This window comes from Thamnophis elegans, chromosome 2, assembly GCF_009769535.1.
Source record: "Thamnophis elegans isolate rThaEle1 chromosome 2, rThaEle1.pri, whole genome shotgun sequence".
Lineage (NCBI taxonomy): Eukaryota > Metazoa > Chordata > Lepidosauria > Squamata > Colubridae > Thamnophis > Thamnophis elegans.
In genome coordinates, this window is record NC_045542.1 from 160,506,887 (window position 1) to 160,526,521 (window position 19,635).

Here is a 19,635-nt window from a genome sequence, read left to right on the forward strand (position 1 = left end):
TTGGCCAGATGGGATGGGTGCATTAGGTGGGTGATTGAGCCAGGTTGACACAACACAGTCACACACCCAGACACACACACCATGGCCATGAATGTGTGGAGAGGGCACGTTTTGTGAACGTGGGTTTGCAGTGCGAGCTTGCCTGTGTATGGATGGATGGATGGATGGCTGTATAGATGGGTGCATGCATAAATAGACTAGACTAGAATACAATAGAATAGAATAACACAGTTGGAAGGGACCTTGGAGGTCTTCTAGTCCAACCCCCTGCCTAAGCAGGAAACCCTATACCGTTTCAGACAAATGGTGATGCAACATCTTCTTAAAGACTTCCAGTGTTGGAGCATTCACAACTTCTAGAGGCAACTTCTGTTCCACTGATTAATTGTTCTAACTGTCAGGAAATTTCTCCTCAGTTCTAAGTTGCTTCTCTCCTTGATTAGTTTCCATCCATTGCTTCTTGTCCTGCTCTCAGGTGCCTTGGAGAATAGTTTGACTCCCTCTTCTTTGTGGCAACCCCTGAGATATTGGAAGACTGCTATCATGTCTCCCCTAGTCCTTCTTTCTATTAAACTAGACATGCCTAGTTCCTGCAACTGTTTTTCATATGTTTTAGTCTCCAGTCCCCTAATCATCTTTGTTGCTGTTCTCTGTACTCTTTCTAGAGTCTCAAATGGATAGATGGATGGATGCATGAATTAAAGAATGAAAGAATGCACATGATGCTTTCCCTCCTTCAGCCCAATCTGGAAATCATTTTGCTTTATTTTCCCTTGCTCTTTATTTTCCCTGAATGTCAAAAGGAGAATTAGAATCGCAAGAGTTGGAAGGGACCTCAGAGGTCTTCTAGTCCAACCCCCTTGGCTGTCCAATCTCTTCTTAAAACGTCTAGTGATGGAGCACCCATAACTTAAAAATAGGGCTTTCGGGGTCTGGCTTGGTCCAGTTCTCCCGCTGGACTTTTTGCACACCTGTTGTCTCCTGCAATCTGTCAGTGCCGGCCTTGCACACCCAAGGCAAGGCAAGCAAAAGCTGGCCTTGGCCGAATTCAAAGAGTGAAAGCTGGAGCTCTTTTCAAAATAAAAGCAGGAGAACTTGTTCAGGAGTTGAACTTCTATGAAGATTTTCAGTCATCTATAGTTGCCCCAAAACAGTGGTTTTTTTCCAAACTGGACTTTTTTTATTTTTCTAGAACACACTGGACACTCATTTGCATTGAGTCTCTTAGTGGAGCAGGGGGTTGGACTAGAAGACCTCCAAGGTCCCTTCCAGCTCTATTCTGATTGATTGATAGAAGCTTCTTAAGTGGGAAGCGAAAGAAAGTCCAGTTGCCTTTTACAAAAAGCACCTTTGGCATAACCAGGACCTGGATCAGCGATTGCCAACTGGTAGTTATGGTCCACGAGAAAAGTTTGGTGGTCCACAGAAAAATTATTTGCATTTTTTATATTATATATTCTATCCTCAAATTACAGCCCCTGGGCCGGATATGTGCAATGAACACTTGTGTTGCTGCAGTGAGTCTCCCCCTTTGGGGTCTTTTTGTGTGGGGGGGTAGAAATTCTGACTTTGGGTCTGCTTCAGCCTCCTGGTGTGGGGTTTTGAGCGAAGGCTGGAGGGAAGTGCCGCTGATGGCAAGGAGCTGGAGGGCCTCGTTCCAGTGGGGCTGCATCATGGCTTGGAACTGGCTGACCATCTCAGCCCACTGAGCCTCCAGGCGTCGGTACCTGGCCTTGCACTCCCGCAGGTCTTCCCTCTGCTTGGAAAGCCTATGCTCGTAGTCCTCAGTGAGCCTCCTTCTCGGTCAGATCCAATTTGAACCGAGCCAGCTGTTTTGCCAAATCTTTTTCATGGTGGCTGCTTAGCTCCAACAGCTGCTTCCTGTTGGGGGCCCTAAGGAGCCCTAAGGGGGTTGGGAGGGGTGGCTGGGAGGGGAGGGGCAAGAAGAGGCTGGCGAGGCGTCCCTCAATGGGAGTGGCATTGAATTGGCCATGCCCACCCAGTCACATGACCACCTAGCCACGCCCACCCAGCCGGTCATTAGGCAAATCATATTAGCGGTCTGTGGGATTTAAAATGATGGATTTAGTGGTCCCTGAGGTCCGAAAGGTTTGTGATCCCTGACCTGGATGACTGAGAATCTCCACAGACAAATTCTGGAGATTGAAATCTATTCATCTTAAAAGTTACGAAGGTCAAGGAACCTACTCTAGATGAGGAAGCAGGTCAAGCCTCAAGCTGCTGCTGTCAAGTCAGATGACCTCCTTAGTGAGGCCCCTTATTTTGACTTTTGGCGTTCTTAATTTGCATGCCGAGTCTGTTTTTGTTTTCTAATTATGTCCCTGAAGAGTCAAGAGAGTGGAGAGAATCCATTCGCGAGGTTCTCCTCCGTGCCTTCGAAGAATGCCATGTTTTGGTTTGTTACGTGCTGGTCATCTCACTTGCTCACCACCTGTCTCCCAAGATCTGCCACAGACAGATAAGGAGGCCTTCTCCTATGAGAGGGGATCCTATAGTGCCAACATCTTGAGATCTTTGATGGAACTTCCCTACACAACTTCCATCCCTGGATTCTCATTGTGACACTGAGATAGAATATAGAATATTCTTTATTGGGAAGAAAGGAAGGAGGGAAGGAAGGAAAAAATAAAAATAAATAGGGAAAGAAGAAGAAAGAAAAAAATAGAAATGGAGAGAAAGAAATAGGGAGAGAGAGAAAAAGGAATGAAGAGAAAAAAATGGAGAAAGAGAAAAGAAATAGGGAAGAGAGAAAAAAGGAATGAAGAGAAAAAGAAAAAATGGGGAAAGAAAAGAAATAGGGGAGAGAGAAAAAGAAGGAATGAAGGAAGAGAAAGAAAAAATAAGGAAAGAAAAATAGAGAGAAAGAGCAAATAGGGAAAGAAAAGAAAGAAAGAAAGAAAGAAAGAGGCTCTTTAGCTCACAAGAGTACATCTGTCACATAAAAAACTAATGGGAAGAGACTCAAAGGAGCACCACAGTTTTCAACATTAATGGTGTACACTTAGTCCTTGACTTATGACCAATTTCTCTTTTCCTGGTGAGGTTCAGTTGCTCAAACCAATGAACTACCTTTCCCCTTTAGCCTTAGCGCAGTTCCCCAATGTTTCCAGCTTTGTGGAGGGGGTGGTTCGTGCACATGGCCAGCAAGTTTATGTATGCACACACAGCTCCATTTGCACAAGCGGCATACACGCGTGTCTGCCCCTCACACAGAGCATGGCACACACACAGCCTCGCACGCTGCTCATGGAGAATTCTGGAAATTGAAGTCTGACGGTCTCCAAGATGCCAGATTTGGGGGGGGGGGGGGAAACACTGCCTTAAAGATAGATTAAAAAAAAACCAAAAGTTTGCTAGGAGTGTTTGTGTCCTTTTTATTTCTTTAAAGAATTCTGCCCTCTCGGTCAACTGTGGTGAGCACTTGGATGGGAGACCAAAGGGAAATCCCAGAGTTCTAAGCCAGGCTGGGAAATCAAACCCCACTCCCCAACTCAGCCATTCAGAGCAAAGCACTTCTATGGCAACAAGGAAAATAAGGGTAACACAAAGAATTACATTGTCTGATTTTTATCCAGGGATTATTAAGGGATGAGGTGGCTCGGTGGCTAAGACGCTGAGCTTGTCGGTCAGAAAGGTTGCTAGTTTGGCGGTTCAAATCCCTAGCGCCGCATAACGGAATGAGCTCCCAGCTCCTTACTTGTCCCAGCTTCTGCCAACCTAGCAGTTTGAAAGCACGTAAAAATTTCAAGTAGAAAAATAGGAACCACCTTTGGTGGGAAGGGAACAGCGTTCCGTGCTCCTTAGGTGTTTACTCATGCTGGCCACATGACAACAGAGACGTCTTTGGACAGCGCTGGCTCTTCAGCTTTGAAACGGAGATGAGCACTGCCTCCTAGAGTCAGGAACGACTAGCACGTATTGCAAGAGGAACCTTTAGGTTTACTTATCCAGGAGTTAGGGTTAGGGTTATTCGTTCCCCCCCCCCCCCCGGCCAAACCCCTGTCCTTTTTCAACTTCTCCCTTTTTTTGCACCACGTCTTTAACCCCATCCCGCCTGTCAGAGTATATTCATTAGGCAACAAGGTCAGCCAATGAACAGGCATAGCAACTGGTCCCAGCCAATGAGGGCTGTTTGGAAACTGAAACAGTTTGGAGCCAGGGCGTGCCTTAGCCCTGCAACTCGTGAGTCTGTGGTGAGATCTAAACTAGTTTGTCTGCTGCTCCAATCTGAAACTGAAAACCAGCTTTTGGTATTGTGTATATATGCCTTACGTGTAAAACGTATTATGTATATAAAGAAATTAATGAATCCTGCTGAATCCGCTCCCCGTGTGGGCTTTCTGGATTTGATTGCTGCAACAAACTCTGACACGGCCTACCGCAGAAATGGGAGAAAGGCTCTGTTGTAATTTACAGAATTCAAATGGCTTTTATTATTCTTCTCCTTTCCTTCAGCCCTCCCTCATCGGGGGTCCTTCAGAGGGGGCTGGATCCCAAAGTCCAACGTGGGAAAAGCTGGCTGAGGATGAGGGGGGATTTACAGTGAGGTCCGGAACGGCTTTTAAAAGGAAGCAGAGAACAGGGCTGTTCATGTGGCATTGTGCAAGGCGACTTCCTCTAAAAACATATAACCTGAAGCCGTTTGTTTTCCTTTTGGAGTGTCTTAGGAACTAGTCTGAATCCTGGTAGGCATCTGAGGAGAGTTAAAACCCTCTGGTAAAATAGGCTGTCCTCCGTAGAGACTCTGATGTTTGAGCAGGGCAGCCTTCGGATCGAAACTTTTCCCAAGTTCGGGATGTGCGTAAGACCGCTGGCCTCGGTGGATGTGCTGGTGCCTGGTCAGTTTATCCCTCCGAGAGAAATTTCTCCCACATTCGGGACACTTGAAGGGTTTTTCTCCCGTGTGGGTTTTGTGATGACCCATTAAGTGGACTCTCTGCCGAAAACATTTCCCGCACTGGGCGCATTCGTAGGGTTTCTCCCCCGTGTGAATCCGCTGGTGCCTCAGCAGAGGCTCTCGCGACGTGAAGCTCTTCCCGCAAGCCAGGCACTCGTGCAGCTTCTCGCCCGTGTGGATCTTCTGGTGTTTGGCCAACGTTTGTCTGTGTCGGAAAGATTTCCCACACTGGGCGCACCGATGCCGCCTCCCTTCCGTCTGAATGCCTTGATCCCTCTTTACAGCCTTCCAGTTTTTACCGTCTTTCTCACCTTTCGGACGTTCGCGCGGTTCCTCTGGGTGACTTTTCAGGTATCCGGTCCAATCGTCTCCCAGGCGGAAGCCTTTCCTCACCTCCAAGGGTTCAGCTTCTTGTTCAGCTGAATGGATCCTCTGATGTTTATCCAAGTAACATTTCTGCTGGATCGCTTCCTCCAAAGAAGGACGTGGGCAGGATCTCCCTTGCGCCTCCACAAATCCTGATTTGTAACAGCACTTTGGTGCTGGCGGCAGGGCCTTCCTCCCGTCTGTCTGCGCGGTGGGGTTCTCCTGGACGGCCGTCGTAAGGTCTTCTGAGAGGTCCCACCATTCATTCCTCCCCTTTCCTGGCGTCTTATTATCCACTTGGAATTCCCACCTCAGTCCATGAATATTAGAGGAGGCAGGAAACGTCCACTGGGAATTGTCTGCTGAAATCCTGGGTGTTCCTTCCAGCACTATCTCTCCCCGCTGAGAATGTTCCATCTTGATCCAACCCCGGCTGTCACCTGAAGAAAGAAGAAAGGAAGGTCTGTAGAGATTCTCAACCGTCCAAGTCATGGTCAGTCCAAAGGTGCTTTTTCCAAAAGGCAACTGGACTTGTTTTATTTTTCTTTGAAAACGTTTCGAAATGTTTTCTTTTCTTTAGCAGATTTTTTTAATTATTTTTTTCCCTTCTACAACACCTTAGTCATTACATCAACATTGTTATGTCATCATACCTGTACATGTATATAATATTTCGCTTCTATATTTACACACCTTTATACACGGTTCTATATATATATATTTATATATATTGTTTTTTGGCTTAATTAATTTTAGTCTTGTTTTGCAGCCATTTGTACCAATTGCTCCAAATTTCATAATATTCCGACTCTTCTTTATCTTTTAATTTCAGTGTTAATTTGTCCATCTCTGCACAATCCAAAGTTTTTTTAAACACTAATTCATCTGAGGGGGTATTATTTTGTTTCCAGCATTGGGCAAATGCTATTCTAGCTGTAGTTAGCAGATGTGTTAATATGTACCTAATTTTCTTTCTATATTTCCCTTTGATTATTCCCAGTAGAAAGATTTTGGGTTTGTATTTTATCTTGTTCTCCTGTAATTTATTGCACCCATTTCCAAATTTTTGTCCAATATTTTTGTGTTTCCAGGCAGGTCCACCATATGTGATAATATGTCCCTTGTCCTTTTTTATACTTCCAGCAGGTCGGCTTCATGTTTGGGTACATTTTAGCCAATCTTGTTGGTGATAAATGCCAATGATAAAACATTTTGTGTATATTTTCTTTAAGTGCTGCTGATCGTGTTAATTTATAATTTGTGTTCCAAATTCTTTCCCAATCCACTAGATCTATGTTGTAACCAAAGTTTTTGGCCCACGCTATCATGCAACCTTTAACTTTTTCTTCATCTAATGTTACTTCTAATAAATATTTGTAAATTTTCGTTATGAATTTATTTTCCGGAATGTTTTCAAGGTGAATGTTCTGACCTAGGCTTCCCAAGATCATGAAGCAGATTCCTCATCCCCGATAAAACCTCTTTTATTTAGGTTAAAGGGAATTCCTCTCCAGCAAAGTCCCGGCCAACTGTCTTTCATGAGATTTCACAACTACAGACCTTTATCAGGCTTGGAGAGCTGCCAGGCCGATATCTTCCAAACACCACGCTCTAGTAGCAATTACTTGGTCAGAAGTCAGGAACAGATTTTCACCCTAATGAATTGAACTAATTGGCTCCTGCAAACCCCTCTCCCCTTTCGCTCCTCTTTATTCCCTATATGAGGGGCCATTCACCGTTCACCTGTGGCTTTACTCCCAAGTCGGCCCATGTTCCTTAGATGTTCCCTTCTCCTGGCAACTCTGCACATGCGCCCACTGGGAACAGGCTCCAGCTGTTCTTCTGCCCCACTGATGTCCGACTCCGAAGGCAGCTGATAACTGTCAGACGGCCCTGTCCCCGTCTCTGCCTCCAACACAGAGCCCCCATCAGAGCCTTCCCCAGACTCCAGGACTGGCCCAACTTCCTCCCCAACCTCCTCACTGTCTGAGTCTGCCGCCAGCTCCAGTGGCAGGCCACAACAGTTAAAATAAAACCATGAAAATCCAGTTGTCTTTTGAAAAGCACCTTTGGGACAAGAAATTTTAACTCTGATTCTGCTTATAATTATAATTATTCTATTCTTTGAGGCTCCATCGTAAGTTGAGGACTACCAGTAAAAAACAGCTCCAAGGTTTTATGATGGTTTTCTGGATTTATCCTGAATTTCTAGAAGCTCCCCATCCTACCCGCTCTTTGACTCACATCCCTCTTTCTGCATGTCATCCTCCACTGACACATTCCCTGTGTTAATCTGTTCCATTGTCCTGGAGGTCCCCTCTGGATCATTTCCGCCATTCAAAGAACTTTCCATTTTGATCCAGTTTCTGTTCTTGACCCCTGAAGGAACACAAAAAAGGGGGATATTTTTTAAGTTTTTGGTTTTGATCCCTTTTGTGAGTTCCATGGCCTCGTTTGCACCTGTGCCTTCCCTGGTTGCGAGAGCCACTGGTGCTGACATTCGGTGCACTCACAAGCACCTACCCAAACAATCTGTGTTGCCGTTCTCCTCCTGCAGGACTTGCCAGAATATGGTCCGTTGACCCGGCTGGATCAGACCTTGATCCATTGTCTGCAGAGGAGGTTCTGTCTCCTGGACCCTCATTGATCCCTACGAGCAAGGATATAGCCATCACTTTACTTGATGAAATCGGTGAAGGGATGTCATGCTAACCTTGAGAATGGGGAAGGTATGAGGGAGCCATCAACATGGGATAGGAACAGCACTTAGACTTATATATTATAAGAGCCGAGGTGGCGCAGTGGTTAAATGCAGCACTGCAGGCTACTTCAGCTGACTACAGTTCTGCAGTTTGGCTGTTCAAATCTCACCGGCTCAGGGTTACCTCAGCCTTCCATCCTTCCGAGGTGGGTAAAATGAGGACCCAGATTGTTGTTGGGGGCAATATGCTGACTCTGTAAACTGCTTAGAGAGGGCTGAAAGCCCTATGAAGCGGTATATAAGTCTAACTGCTATTGCTATTGCTATATTGCTTCACAGTGCTTCACAGCCCGCTCTGTGGCCATGGTGGGTGTGGCTTATTCAATCTCCTGCACCACCGGGGTGGGGGCGTGTTTTCGCCCTCCCCAGGTTCCTGAGTCTTTTTTTGAGCATCCGCGAGGGCGAAAATGGCCTCCCCCAGGCTCCGGAGACCCTCCAGAGGCCAGAAACAGGCCTGTTTTCGAACTTCCGGGAAGCCCAATTTTAGCTTCCGCATGGGCCCTGTACTTACCTGGCACCCAAAAAGGGCCGCATGGAGACTCCTGGCAGGGGCACAGTGGGCAGGGCGGGGCCAGTGCAACTACCGGTTCAGCAAACCAGATGTAAAATTAGCATCTGGTTTGCCTGAACCGGTCTGAACCACCTGAATCCTACCCCTGGATGGAAGGCTGAATCAACCTTGAGCCGGTCAGGAATTGAACTGCTAGCAGCCGGCAGTTAGCAGAAGTAGGCTACAGTACTCCAATCTGACCACTGCATCACCACAGCTTTTTCGCTGTGAAAAAAATTACAGGAAGTTGTCGACTTATGGCTGCAATGGAGACCAGCGTCTCCATCGCTAAGCAAGATGGTTGTTAAATGAGTCACATGTCATGCCCCCTTTTATCTTTTTTGCCACGGTTGTTAAGCAAATCATCACAGTTGTTAAGTGAATGACATGGTTGTTAAGCAATTAATGTAACAAAACATGTAACTCGCTCAAAGTTATCCTGTGGCCAGTAAATTTGATGAGCGAGAGAGAGATGATAGATAAATAGCTACATAACTAGAAAGAAAGAAAGAAAGAAAGAAAGAAAGAAAGAAAGAAAGAAAGAAAGAAAGAAAGAAAGATAGAAAGATAGACAGACAAGACAAACAAACAGACAGACAGACAGGATCGGTAGATAGATGATAGATAGATAGATAGATAGATAGATAGATAGATAGATAGATAGATAGATAGATAGATGATAGACAGACAGACAGACAGGATCGGCAGGCAGGCAGGCGGGCGGGCGGGCGGGCAGGCAGGCAGGCAGGCAGGCAGGCAGGATCGGTAGATAGGTAGAGAGAGAGAGATCACACACACACACAAACACACACATACACACACACAGAAAGAGATTGGTAGATGATTGATAGAGATATAAGAGCCATGGTGGCGCAGTGGTTAGAGTGCAGTACTTCAGGCTATTTCTGCTGACTGCTGATTATCAGCAGTTTGGCAGTTCAAGTCCCACTGGCTCAAGGTTGACTCAGCTTTCCATCCTTCCGAGGTGGGTAAAATGAGGACCCACATTGTTGGGGGCAACAGGCTGACTCTGTGAACCACTTAGATAGGGCTGTAAACGCACTGTGAAGCGGTATGTAAGTCTAAGTGCTATTGCTATTAACAACAGATAGAGACAGAAAAATTGATAGATTATGGATGGATGGATACAAAGAGTGATAAACAAAGAGATTGATAGCTGATAGACAAATATAAACAAAGTGATAGAGAGAAAGAATGATAGAGACTGATAGAGAAGAGAGAGAGAGAGAGAGGCAGAAAAATATCACCTACCTCATTTTGTTCAGCTTCACTCATTTCTGGTCGTTCCAGAGAAAGCAATGAACTAGCATGACTTGGGCATTTAATTCCACTGTCTGTAAAAAGTGGAAGGGAGTTTTAGAAAGCAATATCAGACATCATATTCATTCCTTGGTTGACTAGATAGGAAACACTACCACTTGAGCTGCACACAGCCTGTACAGCTGCACGTAACCAAGAACCTATGCAAGGGGCCACCTCTATGCTACCCCAACCCCTGAGCATTGATGTCTGAGGAACTCTGGGAGTTGAAGTCCACCCATCGTCAAGTTGCCAAGGCTGAGAAACACTGGTCCAAAGACCTCCACTTAGGGATCTTTACCTAGCAAACTGGTCTCCCTATTGTTCAGCTTGCCGTCTTTGTAGATCTGTCTATTTCCAGGGTCCATGTCCTCTTCTTTCTCCCCTTCCAGAGAACCCAGGCACACCTCCTGCAGCGATTGGACAAACAAGAGATTTTAAAAAAATTACAAAAGAAAGAAAAGGCAACGGAGTTGAGTTTTCTGCACCAATGAATCCCAAATTTCTTGGCTCTCAACCCTTTTAAGGCAGGGGTGTCAAACTAGATTTCTTTTTTTTTTAATTTTTATTAAACACATAAACACATCAACAAAAACAAACACATAACTTAACACAACATAGGAACAAAAAGTTCCATCATATATCATACAGCAGTTCCGTATCGGTTTCTTTACAGTTAGTGTTTTCCCTTCTATACATTTCTATCTTGCATTCATGGTCACCTTATTCGTTATCCATTTTTATATACAATTCTCTTATTTATTTATACTTAGCTATTTGTACCAAAATATTGTTTACCTATATTGTGTTTTATATTCTTACTGTGATTTATTCTCTTACATACGCTTATAGGTATACATTCACATATTTATTCTTTTCCTTTGCCATTCTTATACTTTCGTTATTCCATTTAAAAGGTTATAATATACAGTTTGGGTTGATTTGTCTACCATCCCTAGCGCCTGTTGTAACACCACCTATAACAATAGAAGAAGAAAGGGAGGGGAGAAGGAAGGAGATGATAGGAGGAAGGAAGTAGAGAAGGGAGGGAAGAAGGAAGGGAAAGAAGAAGAGGGTGGAAGGGAGAGAAAGAGAAGGAGAGATAGTAGGAAACGAATAGCAATAGCATATACTGCTTCATAGGGCTTTCAGCCCTCTCTAAGCGGTTTACAGAGTCAGCATATTGCCCCCAACAACAATCCGGGTTCTCATTTTACCCACCTCGGAAGGATGGAAGGCTGAATCAACCCTGAGCCGGTGAGATTTGAACAGCCGAACTGCAGTCAGCTGAAGTAGCCTTAAGTGCTGCATTTAACCACTGCACCACCTCGGCTCTTAGAGGAAGAGTGGAGGAGAGTTAAGGGAAGAAAAAAGAGGTAAGGAGAGGTGGGTGGAAGGGAGAGGAAGAGAAGGAGAGGAGGGTGGGAGGGAGAGGAAGAGAAGGAGAGAGGGCAGGAAGGGGAAGAGAGAGGGTAAGAGTAGGGGAGAGGTAAGGGAAAAAAGAAGGGGAAGGAGAGGAGGAAGGAAGGAAGTAGAGAAGGAAGGGAGGGAGAAATGAAAGGGAAAATAAGGTCAAACTAGATTTCATTGAGGGGCGCATTAGGGTTGTGTTTGACCTCGGGGTGGGGGGAGGGTCGTGGCCAGCTCGAGATCACTCATGTCTGGGGCTCCTGTGGTGGCCCGAGGGCTCTGCCAGAGAAAACAGGCTCCCAAGCTACGTTTACAGCTGCAACGGCCTCCTGCAACTTTCTGCCAGCAAAACTGACCTGCCATTTCCTGCTTTCGTCCTCCTGCTGGTTCAACAGGAAGTCGTCCATCAGAGCCACCGCCTGGGAACACGTGTCTGGCCCTCCAGCTCGGATCCAGCTCTGGAGCTCCGATGGGAGGCTGGCCAGGAACTGCTCCAGGATCAGCAGCTCCAGGATCTGCTCCTTGGTGCGTCTCTCCGGCCTCAACCATCGGTGGCAAAGCTCCTGGAGCTGACTGTGGATGCGTCGGGGGTCTCCCACCTCCCGGCAGCAGAATTGCCTGAAGTATTGGCGTTGCGCCTCCAACTTGATGGCTTCCTCTCTCAAGATGGCGGCCTTCACTTTGGCGTAGTCTTCCCGGTCTCCGGCTTCCAAGCTTTGGAAAGCCTCCTCAGCTTCTCCGCTCAAAGCGGGGAGGAGACGGGCCACCCACTCTCCTCTGGGCCAATGGCAGGCTTGGGCCACCTGCTCAAAGGAGGCCAGAAAGGCCTTGGGGTCTTCCCAAGGGGAGGCCTCTGACGGAATAGGATTTCCTGCCCCGGGTTGACTGGGCTGAAGTGTCCTGAGGAACTCTTGCCACTGGATTTCCCAGCGCTGTTGCATCGTCTTGCAAGTCTCCCTTTGGCCCTCCTGAGTTCCGGCCTCTTGTAAACCATCTGCGTTATATTCCAGCCGGACAGCACAATTGTTTTCAACATCTCCTGGTACTTCATGATGGGACCTGGTGGTTCCTTGCTTTCCTTCTTTCATCTCTTTTCCGCTTTGGTCAATTCTGGCCAACCCGAGATTTAGCAACAGGTCTTCTGGAAAACAAGATGGTAGGCAGATGGGTTCCCTTTTGACCTTCCCAATGGTGCCGGAGATCTAGCTAGGCCTAGAGGTCATCGTTGACATTTGACCACAATCGAGCTCAAAGTTTCCATCGTCATGCAAGTGAGTTTTGCCCCCCCCCCATTTTACAATTTTGAACATGGGATCATGGGGATGCTGCAACGGTTACTAAACAAACTGTCGTAAGTTTAGGACACCTTGTTTGCAAACCTGATGGCACGAAGAGGTAGTTCATTTGTTTAGGGACGGTGCAAAGTTACACCTGCATTTGAAAAAGGGACTTATCGCTTTTCATACTGATCACCATTAACCATCCTGCAAGGATCAAACGATCAAAATTTGGACGCTTGTCAACTGACTCATATTTATGACGGGTGCAGTGTCCCCGGGATCCTGCAATCCCTTTTTGTGACCTTCGGACAAGCAAAATTATTGGGGAAGCCAGCTTCCCTTAACAACTGTGATACTAACTTAACAACTGCAATGATTCACTTAACAACAGTGGCAGGAAAAGTCGTAAAATGGGACAAAACTCACTTAACACGTCTCAACAAGCAACATAAATTTTGGGCTCAATAGTGGTCATAAGTTGAGGACTATACAGCAAACCATATTAAATCATGGTTGATACATGGCTGATAGTAAGCCACAAAATCTGGTTTATATGGCCACAGTGGCCAGAGGCGCACCATACCTTATGCTAACCTATATCATCATCATCATCATCATCATCATCATCTTAATCATTGTCTATCCATTGCAGGATGAAGGCTTCTTCAGTATGTTTCCAATCTATATGGTCCTGACCTTTCTTTTGCCAATCGGGCCCACAATAATTGCTATACACAACCCATTATGGTGTGATACACGAGCTCACTTCAAACAACTAAGATATAACACCATCCGGCTTCAAACCATGGTTGGCCGAAAGGTTTGCAACATATTCATCAAATCCCTTTCTTTCTTTCTTTCTCTTTCTTTCTTTCTTTCTTTCTTTCTTTTTCTTTCTTTTTCCTCCTTTCTTCCTTTCTTTCCTTCCCCCCTCCTTTTTCCTTCTTTTCTCTCCTTTTTCCTTCCTCTTTTCCTTCCTTTTCTCATCTCTCTCTCTCTCTTTCCCCTTCATCATCACCACCACCACCACATCATCATCATCATCTTACTGTTCAATGCATTATTTATTTATTGGCTCATTCATTCAGATTTTGGGCCAGCCAACGTCCAGTGGAGTTTGGGCCACACACAAAACCGAAGAAGGCAGACAACTCAACAACGCATCAACTGGGCACAAAGTTTGGCAACTATCGCCGCTTCTCCGTCCGCCCATCCCGTCCGCCGCCGCAGCGCCCGTGAGAGGCGGCCGTAGGACCGGCGGTTGATGGCCCCGAGAGGTTTCCACCACCGGCCCCGGGGAGCCCCCGACCGTACCGGAGGCGTCGGAGGGGAGGCCGGCAGGCGCGGAGGAGGCTCCCCGTCTGTTCCGCGGGAAAGGGAGCGGGTGGGACTCGCGCGTTGGGCGACTCCCTCCCGAGCGGGGCGGAGGTGGGCGGCTCTCTCCGGCGCGGCAGGCCCGGCGGCTCCGCTCCTTCAACGTTTCAATGGCGGCGGCGGCGGCGGCGGAGAAGAGACGATGCGCGGCCGCCCTCTCCTGGCCGGCGGGACGGAACGGAGGAGGAGCGCGGAGGGGAGCCGGGACCGGCCAGCGGGTCAAGGCGGAAGGGAGGCGCGCCGGGCAGCGCTTGCAGCTCGGCAGGAAGCAGGTTGTCCGAGGCGCCCCGCCCCGCTGGGTTCCTCTGACCTTCATGGAAAGTCTCCCTTAGGTGGAATGGGCCCCAAGTGGGAATCTCAAGCAGTCAGTTCTTTCTCCCTCCCTCCCTCGCACCCTCCCTTCTTTCTTTCTTTCTTTCTTTCTTTCTTTCTTTCTTTCTTTCTTTCTTTCTGCTTTCGTACTTCCCTCTCTGCCCTCCTTTTCCTCCTTTTCTCTCTTCATTTTCTTCCTTCTTCCTCTCCCCTTTCTTTCCATTTCTCCCTCCCTCTTTTTCCTCCTTTCCTCTCCTCTTTTTGTACCTACCTACCTACCTACCTATCTATCTCTATCATATGAATCATCTATGACTATAATATGAATCATCTATCTATCTATCTATCTATCTATCTATCTATCTATCTATCTATCTATCTACCTACCTACCTACCTACCTACCTACCTACCTACCTACCTACCGTATATATCGTATGAATCATCTACCTACCTACCTACCGTATCTATCGTATGAATTATCTATCTATCTATCTATCTATCTATCTATCTATCTATCTATCTATCTATCTATCTATGTCATATGAATCATCTATCATATGACTTATCTACCTACCTACCTACCTACCTATCTATCTACCTACCTACCTACCTACCTACCTCTCTGTCTGTCTGTCTGTCTGTCTGTCTGTCTGTCTGTCTGTCTGTCTGTCTGTCTGTCTATCTATCTATCTATCTATCTATCTATCTATCTATCTATCTATCTATTATCTATCTTATCTATCTATCTCTGTCATATGAATCATCTATCATATGATCTATCTATCTATCTATCATCTACCTATCTACCTAACTATCTACCTAACTACCTACCTAAATACTTTCCTACCGTATCTATCGTATGAACTATCTATCTATCTATCTATCTCTATCTATCTATCTATCTATCTATCTATCTATCTATCTATGTCATATGAATCATCTATCATATGACTTATCTACCTACCTACCTATCTATCTACCTACCTACCTACCTACCTCTCTGTCTGTCTGTCTGTCTGTCTGTCTGTCTATCTATCTATCTATCTATCTATCTATCTATCTATCTATCTATCTATCTATCTATCATCTACCTATCTACCTAACTATCTACCTAACTACCTACCTAAATACTTTCCTACCGTATCTATCGTATGAATCATCTATCTATCTATCTATCTATCTATCTATCTATCTATCTATCTATCTATCTATCTATCTATCTATCTATCTATCTATCTACCTACCTACCTACCTACCTACCTACCTACCTACCTATCTATCTATCTATCTATCTATCTATCTATCTATCTATCTCTGTCATATGAATCATCTATGACTATCATATGAATCATCTATCTATCTATCTACCTACCTACCTACCTACCTACCTACCTACCTATCTATCTATTTGTCTTATATCTATCCGATGCATTTTATTTATTGGCTCATTCATTCAGATGTATTTTCCACCCATCTCCAGTGGACTCTGGGCTGGACAAAAAACTAAAAAAGGCATTGAAACAGTAAAAGATATTAAATCATTTTATTCAACTGTAGATTTACAATACAATACAATAGCAGAGTTGGAAGGGAGCTTGGAGGTCTTCTAGTCTAACCCCCTCCCTAAGCAGGAAACCCTATACCGTTTCAGACAAATGGCTATCCAACGTCTTCTTAAAACTTCCAGTGTTGGGGCATTCACAACTTCTAGAAGCAAGCTGTTCCACTGATTAATTGTTCTAACTGTCAGGAAATTTCTCCTCAGTTCTAAGTTGCTTCTCTCCTTGATTAGTTTCCACCCATTGCTTCTTGTTCTACCCTCAGGTGCCTTGGAGAATAGTTTGACTCTCTCTTCTTTGTGGCAACCCCCGAGATATTGGAAGACTGCTATCATGTCTCCCCTAGTCGTTCTTTCTATTAAACTAGACGTACCCAGTTCCTGCAACCGTTTTTCATATGTTTTAGTCTCCAGTCCAATCATCTTTGTTGCTCTTCTCTGCACTCTTTCTAGAGTCTCCACATGTTTTATGCATTGTGGCAGTCAAAACTGAATGCAGTATTCCAAGTGTGGCCTTACCAAGGCATTGTAAAGTGGTATTAACACTTCATATGATCTTGATTCTATCCCTCTGTTTATGCACCCTGGAACTGTGTTGGCTTTTTTGGCAGCTGCTGCATACTGCTGGCTTATATTTAAATGGTTGTCCACTAGGACTCCCTCTCAGAGTTACTACTGTTGAGCAAAGTACCACCTATACTGTACCTGTGCATTTCGTTTTTGTTGCCTAAATGTAGAACCTTACTCTTTTCACCATTGAATTTCATTTTATTAGATAGTGGCCAATGTTCAAGTGTGTCAAGATCCTTCTGTACCTTTAGCCTATCTTCTGGAGTGTTAGCTATTCCTGCCAGCTTGGTCACCAGTCATGACTTAGTCACCAGTTCATGATAAATGCATTTGTTACTAGTAATTGTGAGTATGGTTACTATCAGATAGCATCCCTGCAGAACAGCATCATTTGCATGCAACATTGCTTCTCATCTCCAGCCCTAGAAATCAGGGTGGATTTGATTTAAATCAAGTCAATTTAAATCATGATTTAAATTGCTAGTAAAAAGACCTTGATTTAAATCAACTAGATTTAAATCATAATTTTTAAAGAGCAGCTGTCATCTCTGCCCTGCAATGGACTCACCGACAGTCCAAGTATTGCAGAATATACTGCCTCGTGCTACATAACTAAACTCCATTTCCTGCTGAATAAACTAAATAATTAATGTATCTTAAATAGAAAACTATCTTTAGATAGATTTTTATTCCAAAAGCATTTTATTAAAATAAATTTGGTAAAAATTAAAGAAAAATCCAATTTAAATAAAAAATATCCGATTTAAATACAAAAATATCTGATTTTTTTTTAAATCATCAATTTTTATCCACCCTGCTATAAATATTTCAAAATAGCTTCTCTACCCAGCAATGCAAGAAAATGTGTGGAAGAACAGAGAGGCTTCCTCTTTTGTTGAATCTTTCTTAAGTGTGGCACCCACAACCGGACACAATACTTCGCCTGTGGTTTGACCAAAGTGAAATAAAATGCAACAATTACTTCCCATACTTTAGAAACTCTGCTTCTGTTGATGTAGCCTAAAATAACATTTTCCTATTGTGTAGCCATCCTACATTGTTGATTTATTTACAGTCAATGCTATTCTGAGATATTTCAGAAGTAATATTAGCAAACCAGATATTCTTTCACCTGCTCATTTCTGTTTCTGAATTAAATTTTCTTAGGGAATAGGCTGATAACTTGCTTAGGAACCAAATTGATAAATTGTACATTTTGTTCTATTACTTCCAGCCCATTTATTTAACTTACCATACATAAGTGCTCTGAATTTACGTACATACATACAACTGCCTAACATGTAAAAACAGCCCAGGTTCGAATCCAAATAAGGGTATGGCTAGCTGATGAGAGCTAAATAACTAAATATGTATGTATGTATATGATTATCATTACTTATACACACACACACACACACACACACACACACACGGCTGAGTGTGTATGTGTACCAACATAATTCTGGAACACCTTGAGCAATTTCAACCAAACTTACTTACTCTCAGGAAACAAATACTGTGGAAACAAATCCCCAACACCCCTCGGGGGTGGTTTCTTTTTTTTTTTTTTTTCAGCCTCTCTGGTCCCTGCTCGGAGACTGAACCCTGCCCAGGGTCCTCCACATCTTCCAGAGCCGACTCATAGGGTCCCTTGCTATCGGAGTCTGTTGGCAGCTCCAACGGCTCCTGCTGCGCCACAACACTAGCCATTAGCCATTAGGACTTCCAGAAATTAGCCTAACAATTTCCTGAAGCCAGCTGAGCTGGTAGCCACTATTACATCTTAAATCGGCCATGGAAGCAAAAGTGCCTCTCAACCACATCATGTAACCAAGGAAAGCGCATCGGACAGCTGCTCTTCTCTACCTGCTCTGTGCTATAGGTAGCTCTCAATCTATGATCCCTGTTGGGATCAGAATCTCCATCATGAGAATGTAAGAGTCATAGGACTGGAAAGGGACCTTAGAGGTGTTCTAGTCCAACCCGTTGCTCAAGGCAGGAGACCTTACACCATCCCGGCCAAATGGTTTTCCAGTGCTGAAATCATGTGACCATAAATATATGACAAACGATAAATAAAGAATGATAAATCGAGAAGAGCAACTAAGATGATTAAAGGCCTGGAGACTAAAACGTAGGAAGATTGGCCAGTCTAAAGAAAAGAAGGATGAGGGGGTGACATGATAGCAGTATTCCAGGATTTGAGGCATTGCCACAAAGAAGAAGGGGGTCAACTTATTTTCCAAAGCATCAGAAAGAAACAATGGATGGAAATTAATCAAGGAGAGAAGCAACCTGGAATTAAGGAGAAACTTCCTAACAATGAGGACAATTAATCAGTGGAACAACTTGACTCCAGATTTTGTGAATGCTCCCAACACGGGAAATTTTAAAGAAGAGATTGGACAGTCACTTGTCTGAAATGGTATAAGGTGGTCTGCTTGACCAGGGGGCTGGACGAGAAGACCTCCAAAGTCCTGTCTTATTCTATTCTATTCTATTTCTTAAATCACAGGATCACAGCACCCTGAAACCAGTTGTAAATATGAGCAGGTTGCCAAGTGCCTTAATTGCACAAGTGACAGCAGGGCTGGTGTGACAATCTAAAGGGTAAGAACAGGTTACATAAGTCACTTTTTCTCTGATTGTCGTATCTTTAATCAATAAATGAACAATTGTAACTTGAGGACTATCTGTATTCATTGGCAGGTTCTCCAATATCACATTTTGATGAACAAAAAACTTCCTATCCTGGGGAGATTCATCAATGTCCTTAGGATCAGTTCAGGATGGAGTGGGGTGATGTGGGGATTTATTTCTGCACATTTGAAACTTATCCTCTTTGGAATCATTCTTTCTGCCTTCGTTTTTTTTTTATTGAAACAACTAACAAACATTAAAACATGGACGCACAGAGGCACTGAATTGACTAATTGATAGGAAATAAACCAAAAATAAAAGCTGATAGTTAACAGATAAATGGATACCCTTTTAAGATATACAAACATATATTTGTGAATATCTAAAGGATAAAATAAAATATAAATACAAACATTTTAAGCACTCATACTTGATATTTTTAGCCAGAGATATTTCCATATGCAAAGATTTTCTACTTATTAGGGAAAATGTTGTTAATATAGCTAAAAACTCTGAACAAACAGATATACAGATCTTCAAAAACTTTTTACTGTTGCATTCATTCAGCTGTGATG

The 19,635-nt window shown here is 44.3% G+C and overlaps 1 protein-coding gene across 4 annotated transcripts; it reads right to left on the reverse strand.

The window, feature by feature from the left end:
* Positions 1-4,370: 4,370 nt before the first annotated feature.
* On the reverse strand, positions 4,371-14,225 carry LOC116504532 (zinc finger protein 397-like). 4 transcript variants are annotated; one of them, XM_032211588.1, is made up of 7 exons: positions 13,920-14,225; positions 11,682-12,463; positions 10,217-10,325; positions 9,868-9,950; positions 7,808-7,934; positions 7,529-7,663; positions 4,371-5,724 (listed from the first exon to the last, which is right to left on the reverse strand). In XM_032211588.1, exons 2-7 carry the CDS (start codon positions 12,411-12,413, stop codon positions 4,685-4,687), a joined length of 2,226 nt encoding a protein of 741 aa, XP_032067479.1. In that variant the 5' UTR covers positions 12,414-12,463; positions 13,920-14,225; the 3' UTR covers positions 4,371-4,684. The 4 variants fall into 4 exon arrangements, with proteins under 4 accessions (XP_032067479.1, XP_032067476.1, XP_032067478.1 ...); XM_032211585.1 differs by having other exon boundaries at positions 11,682-12,466; XM_032211587.1 differs by having other exon boundaries at positions 11,682-12,466; positions 13,655-14,225.
* Between the last annotated feature and the right edge of the window lie 5,410 nt (positions 14,226-19,635).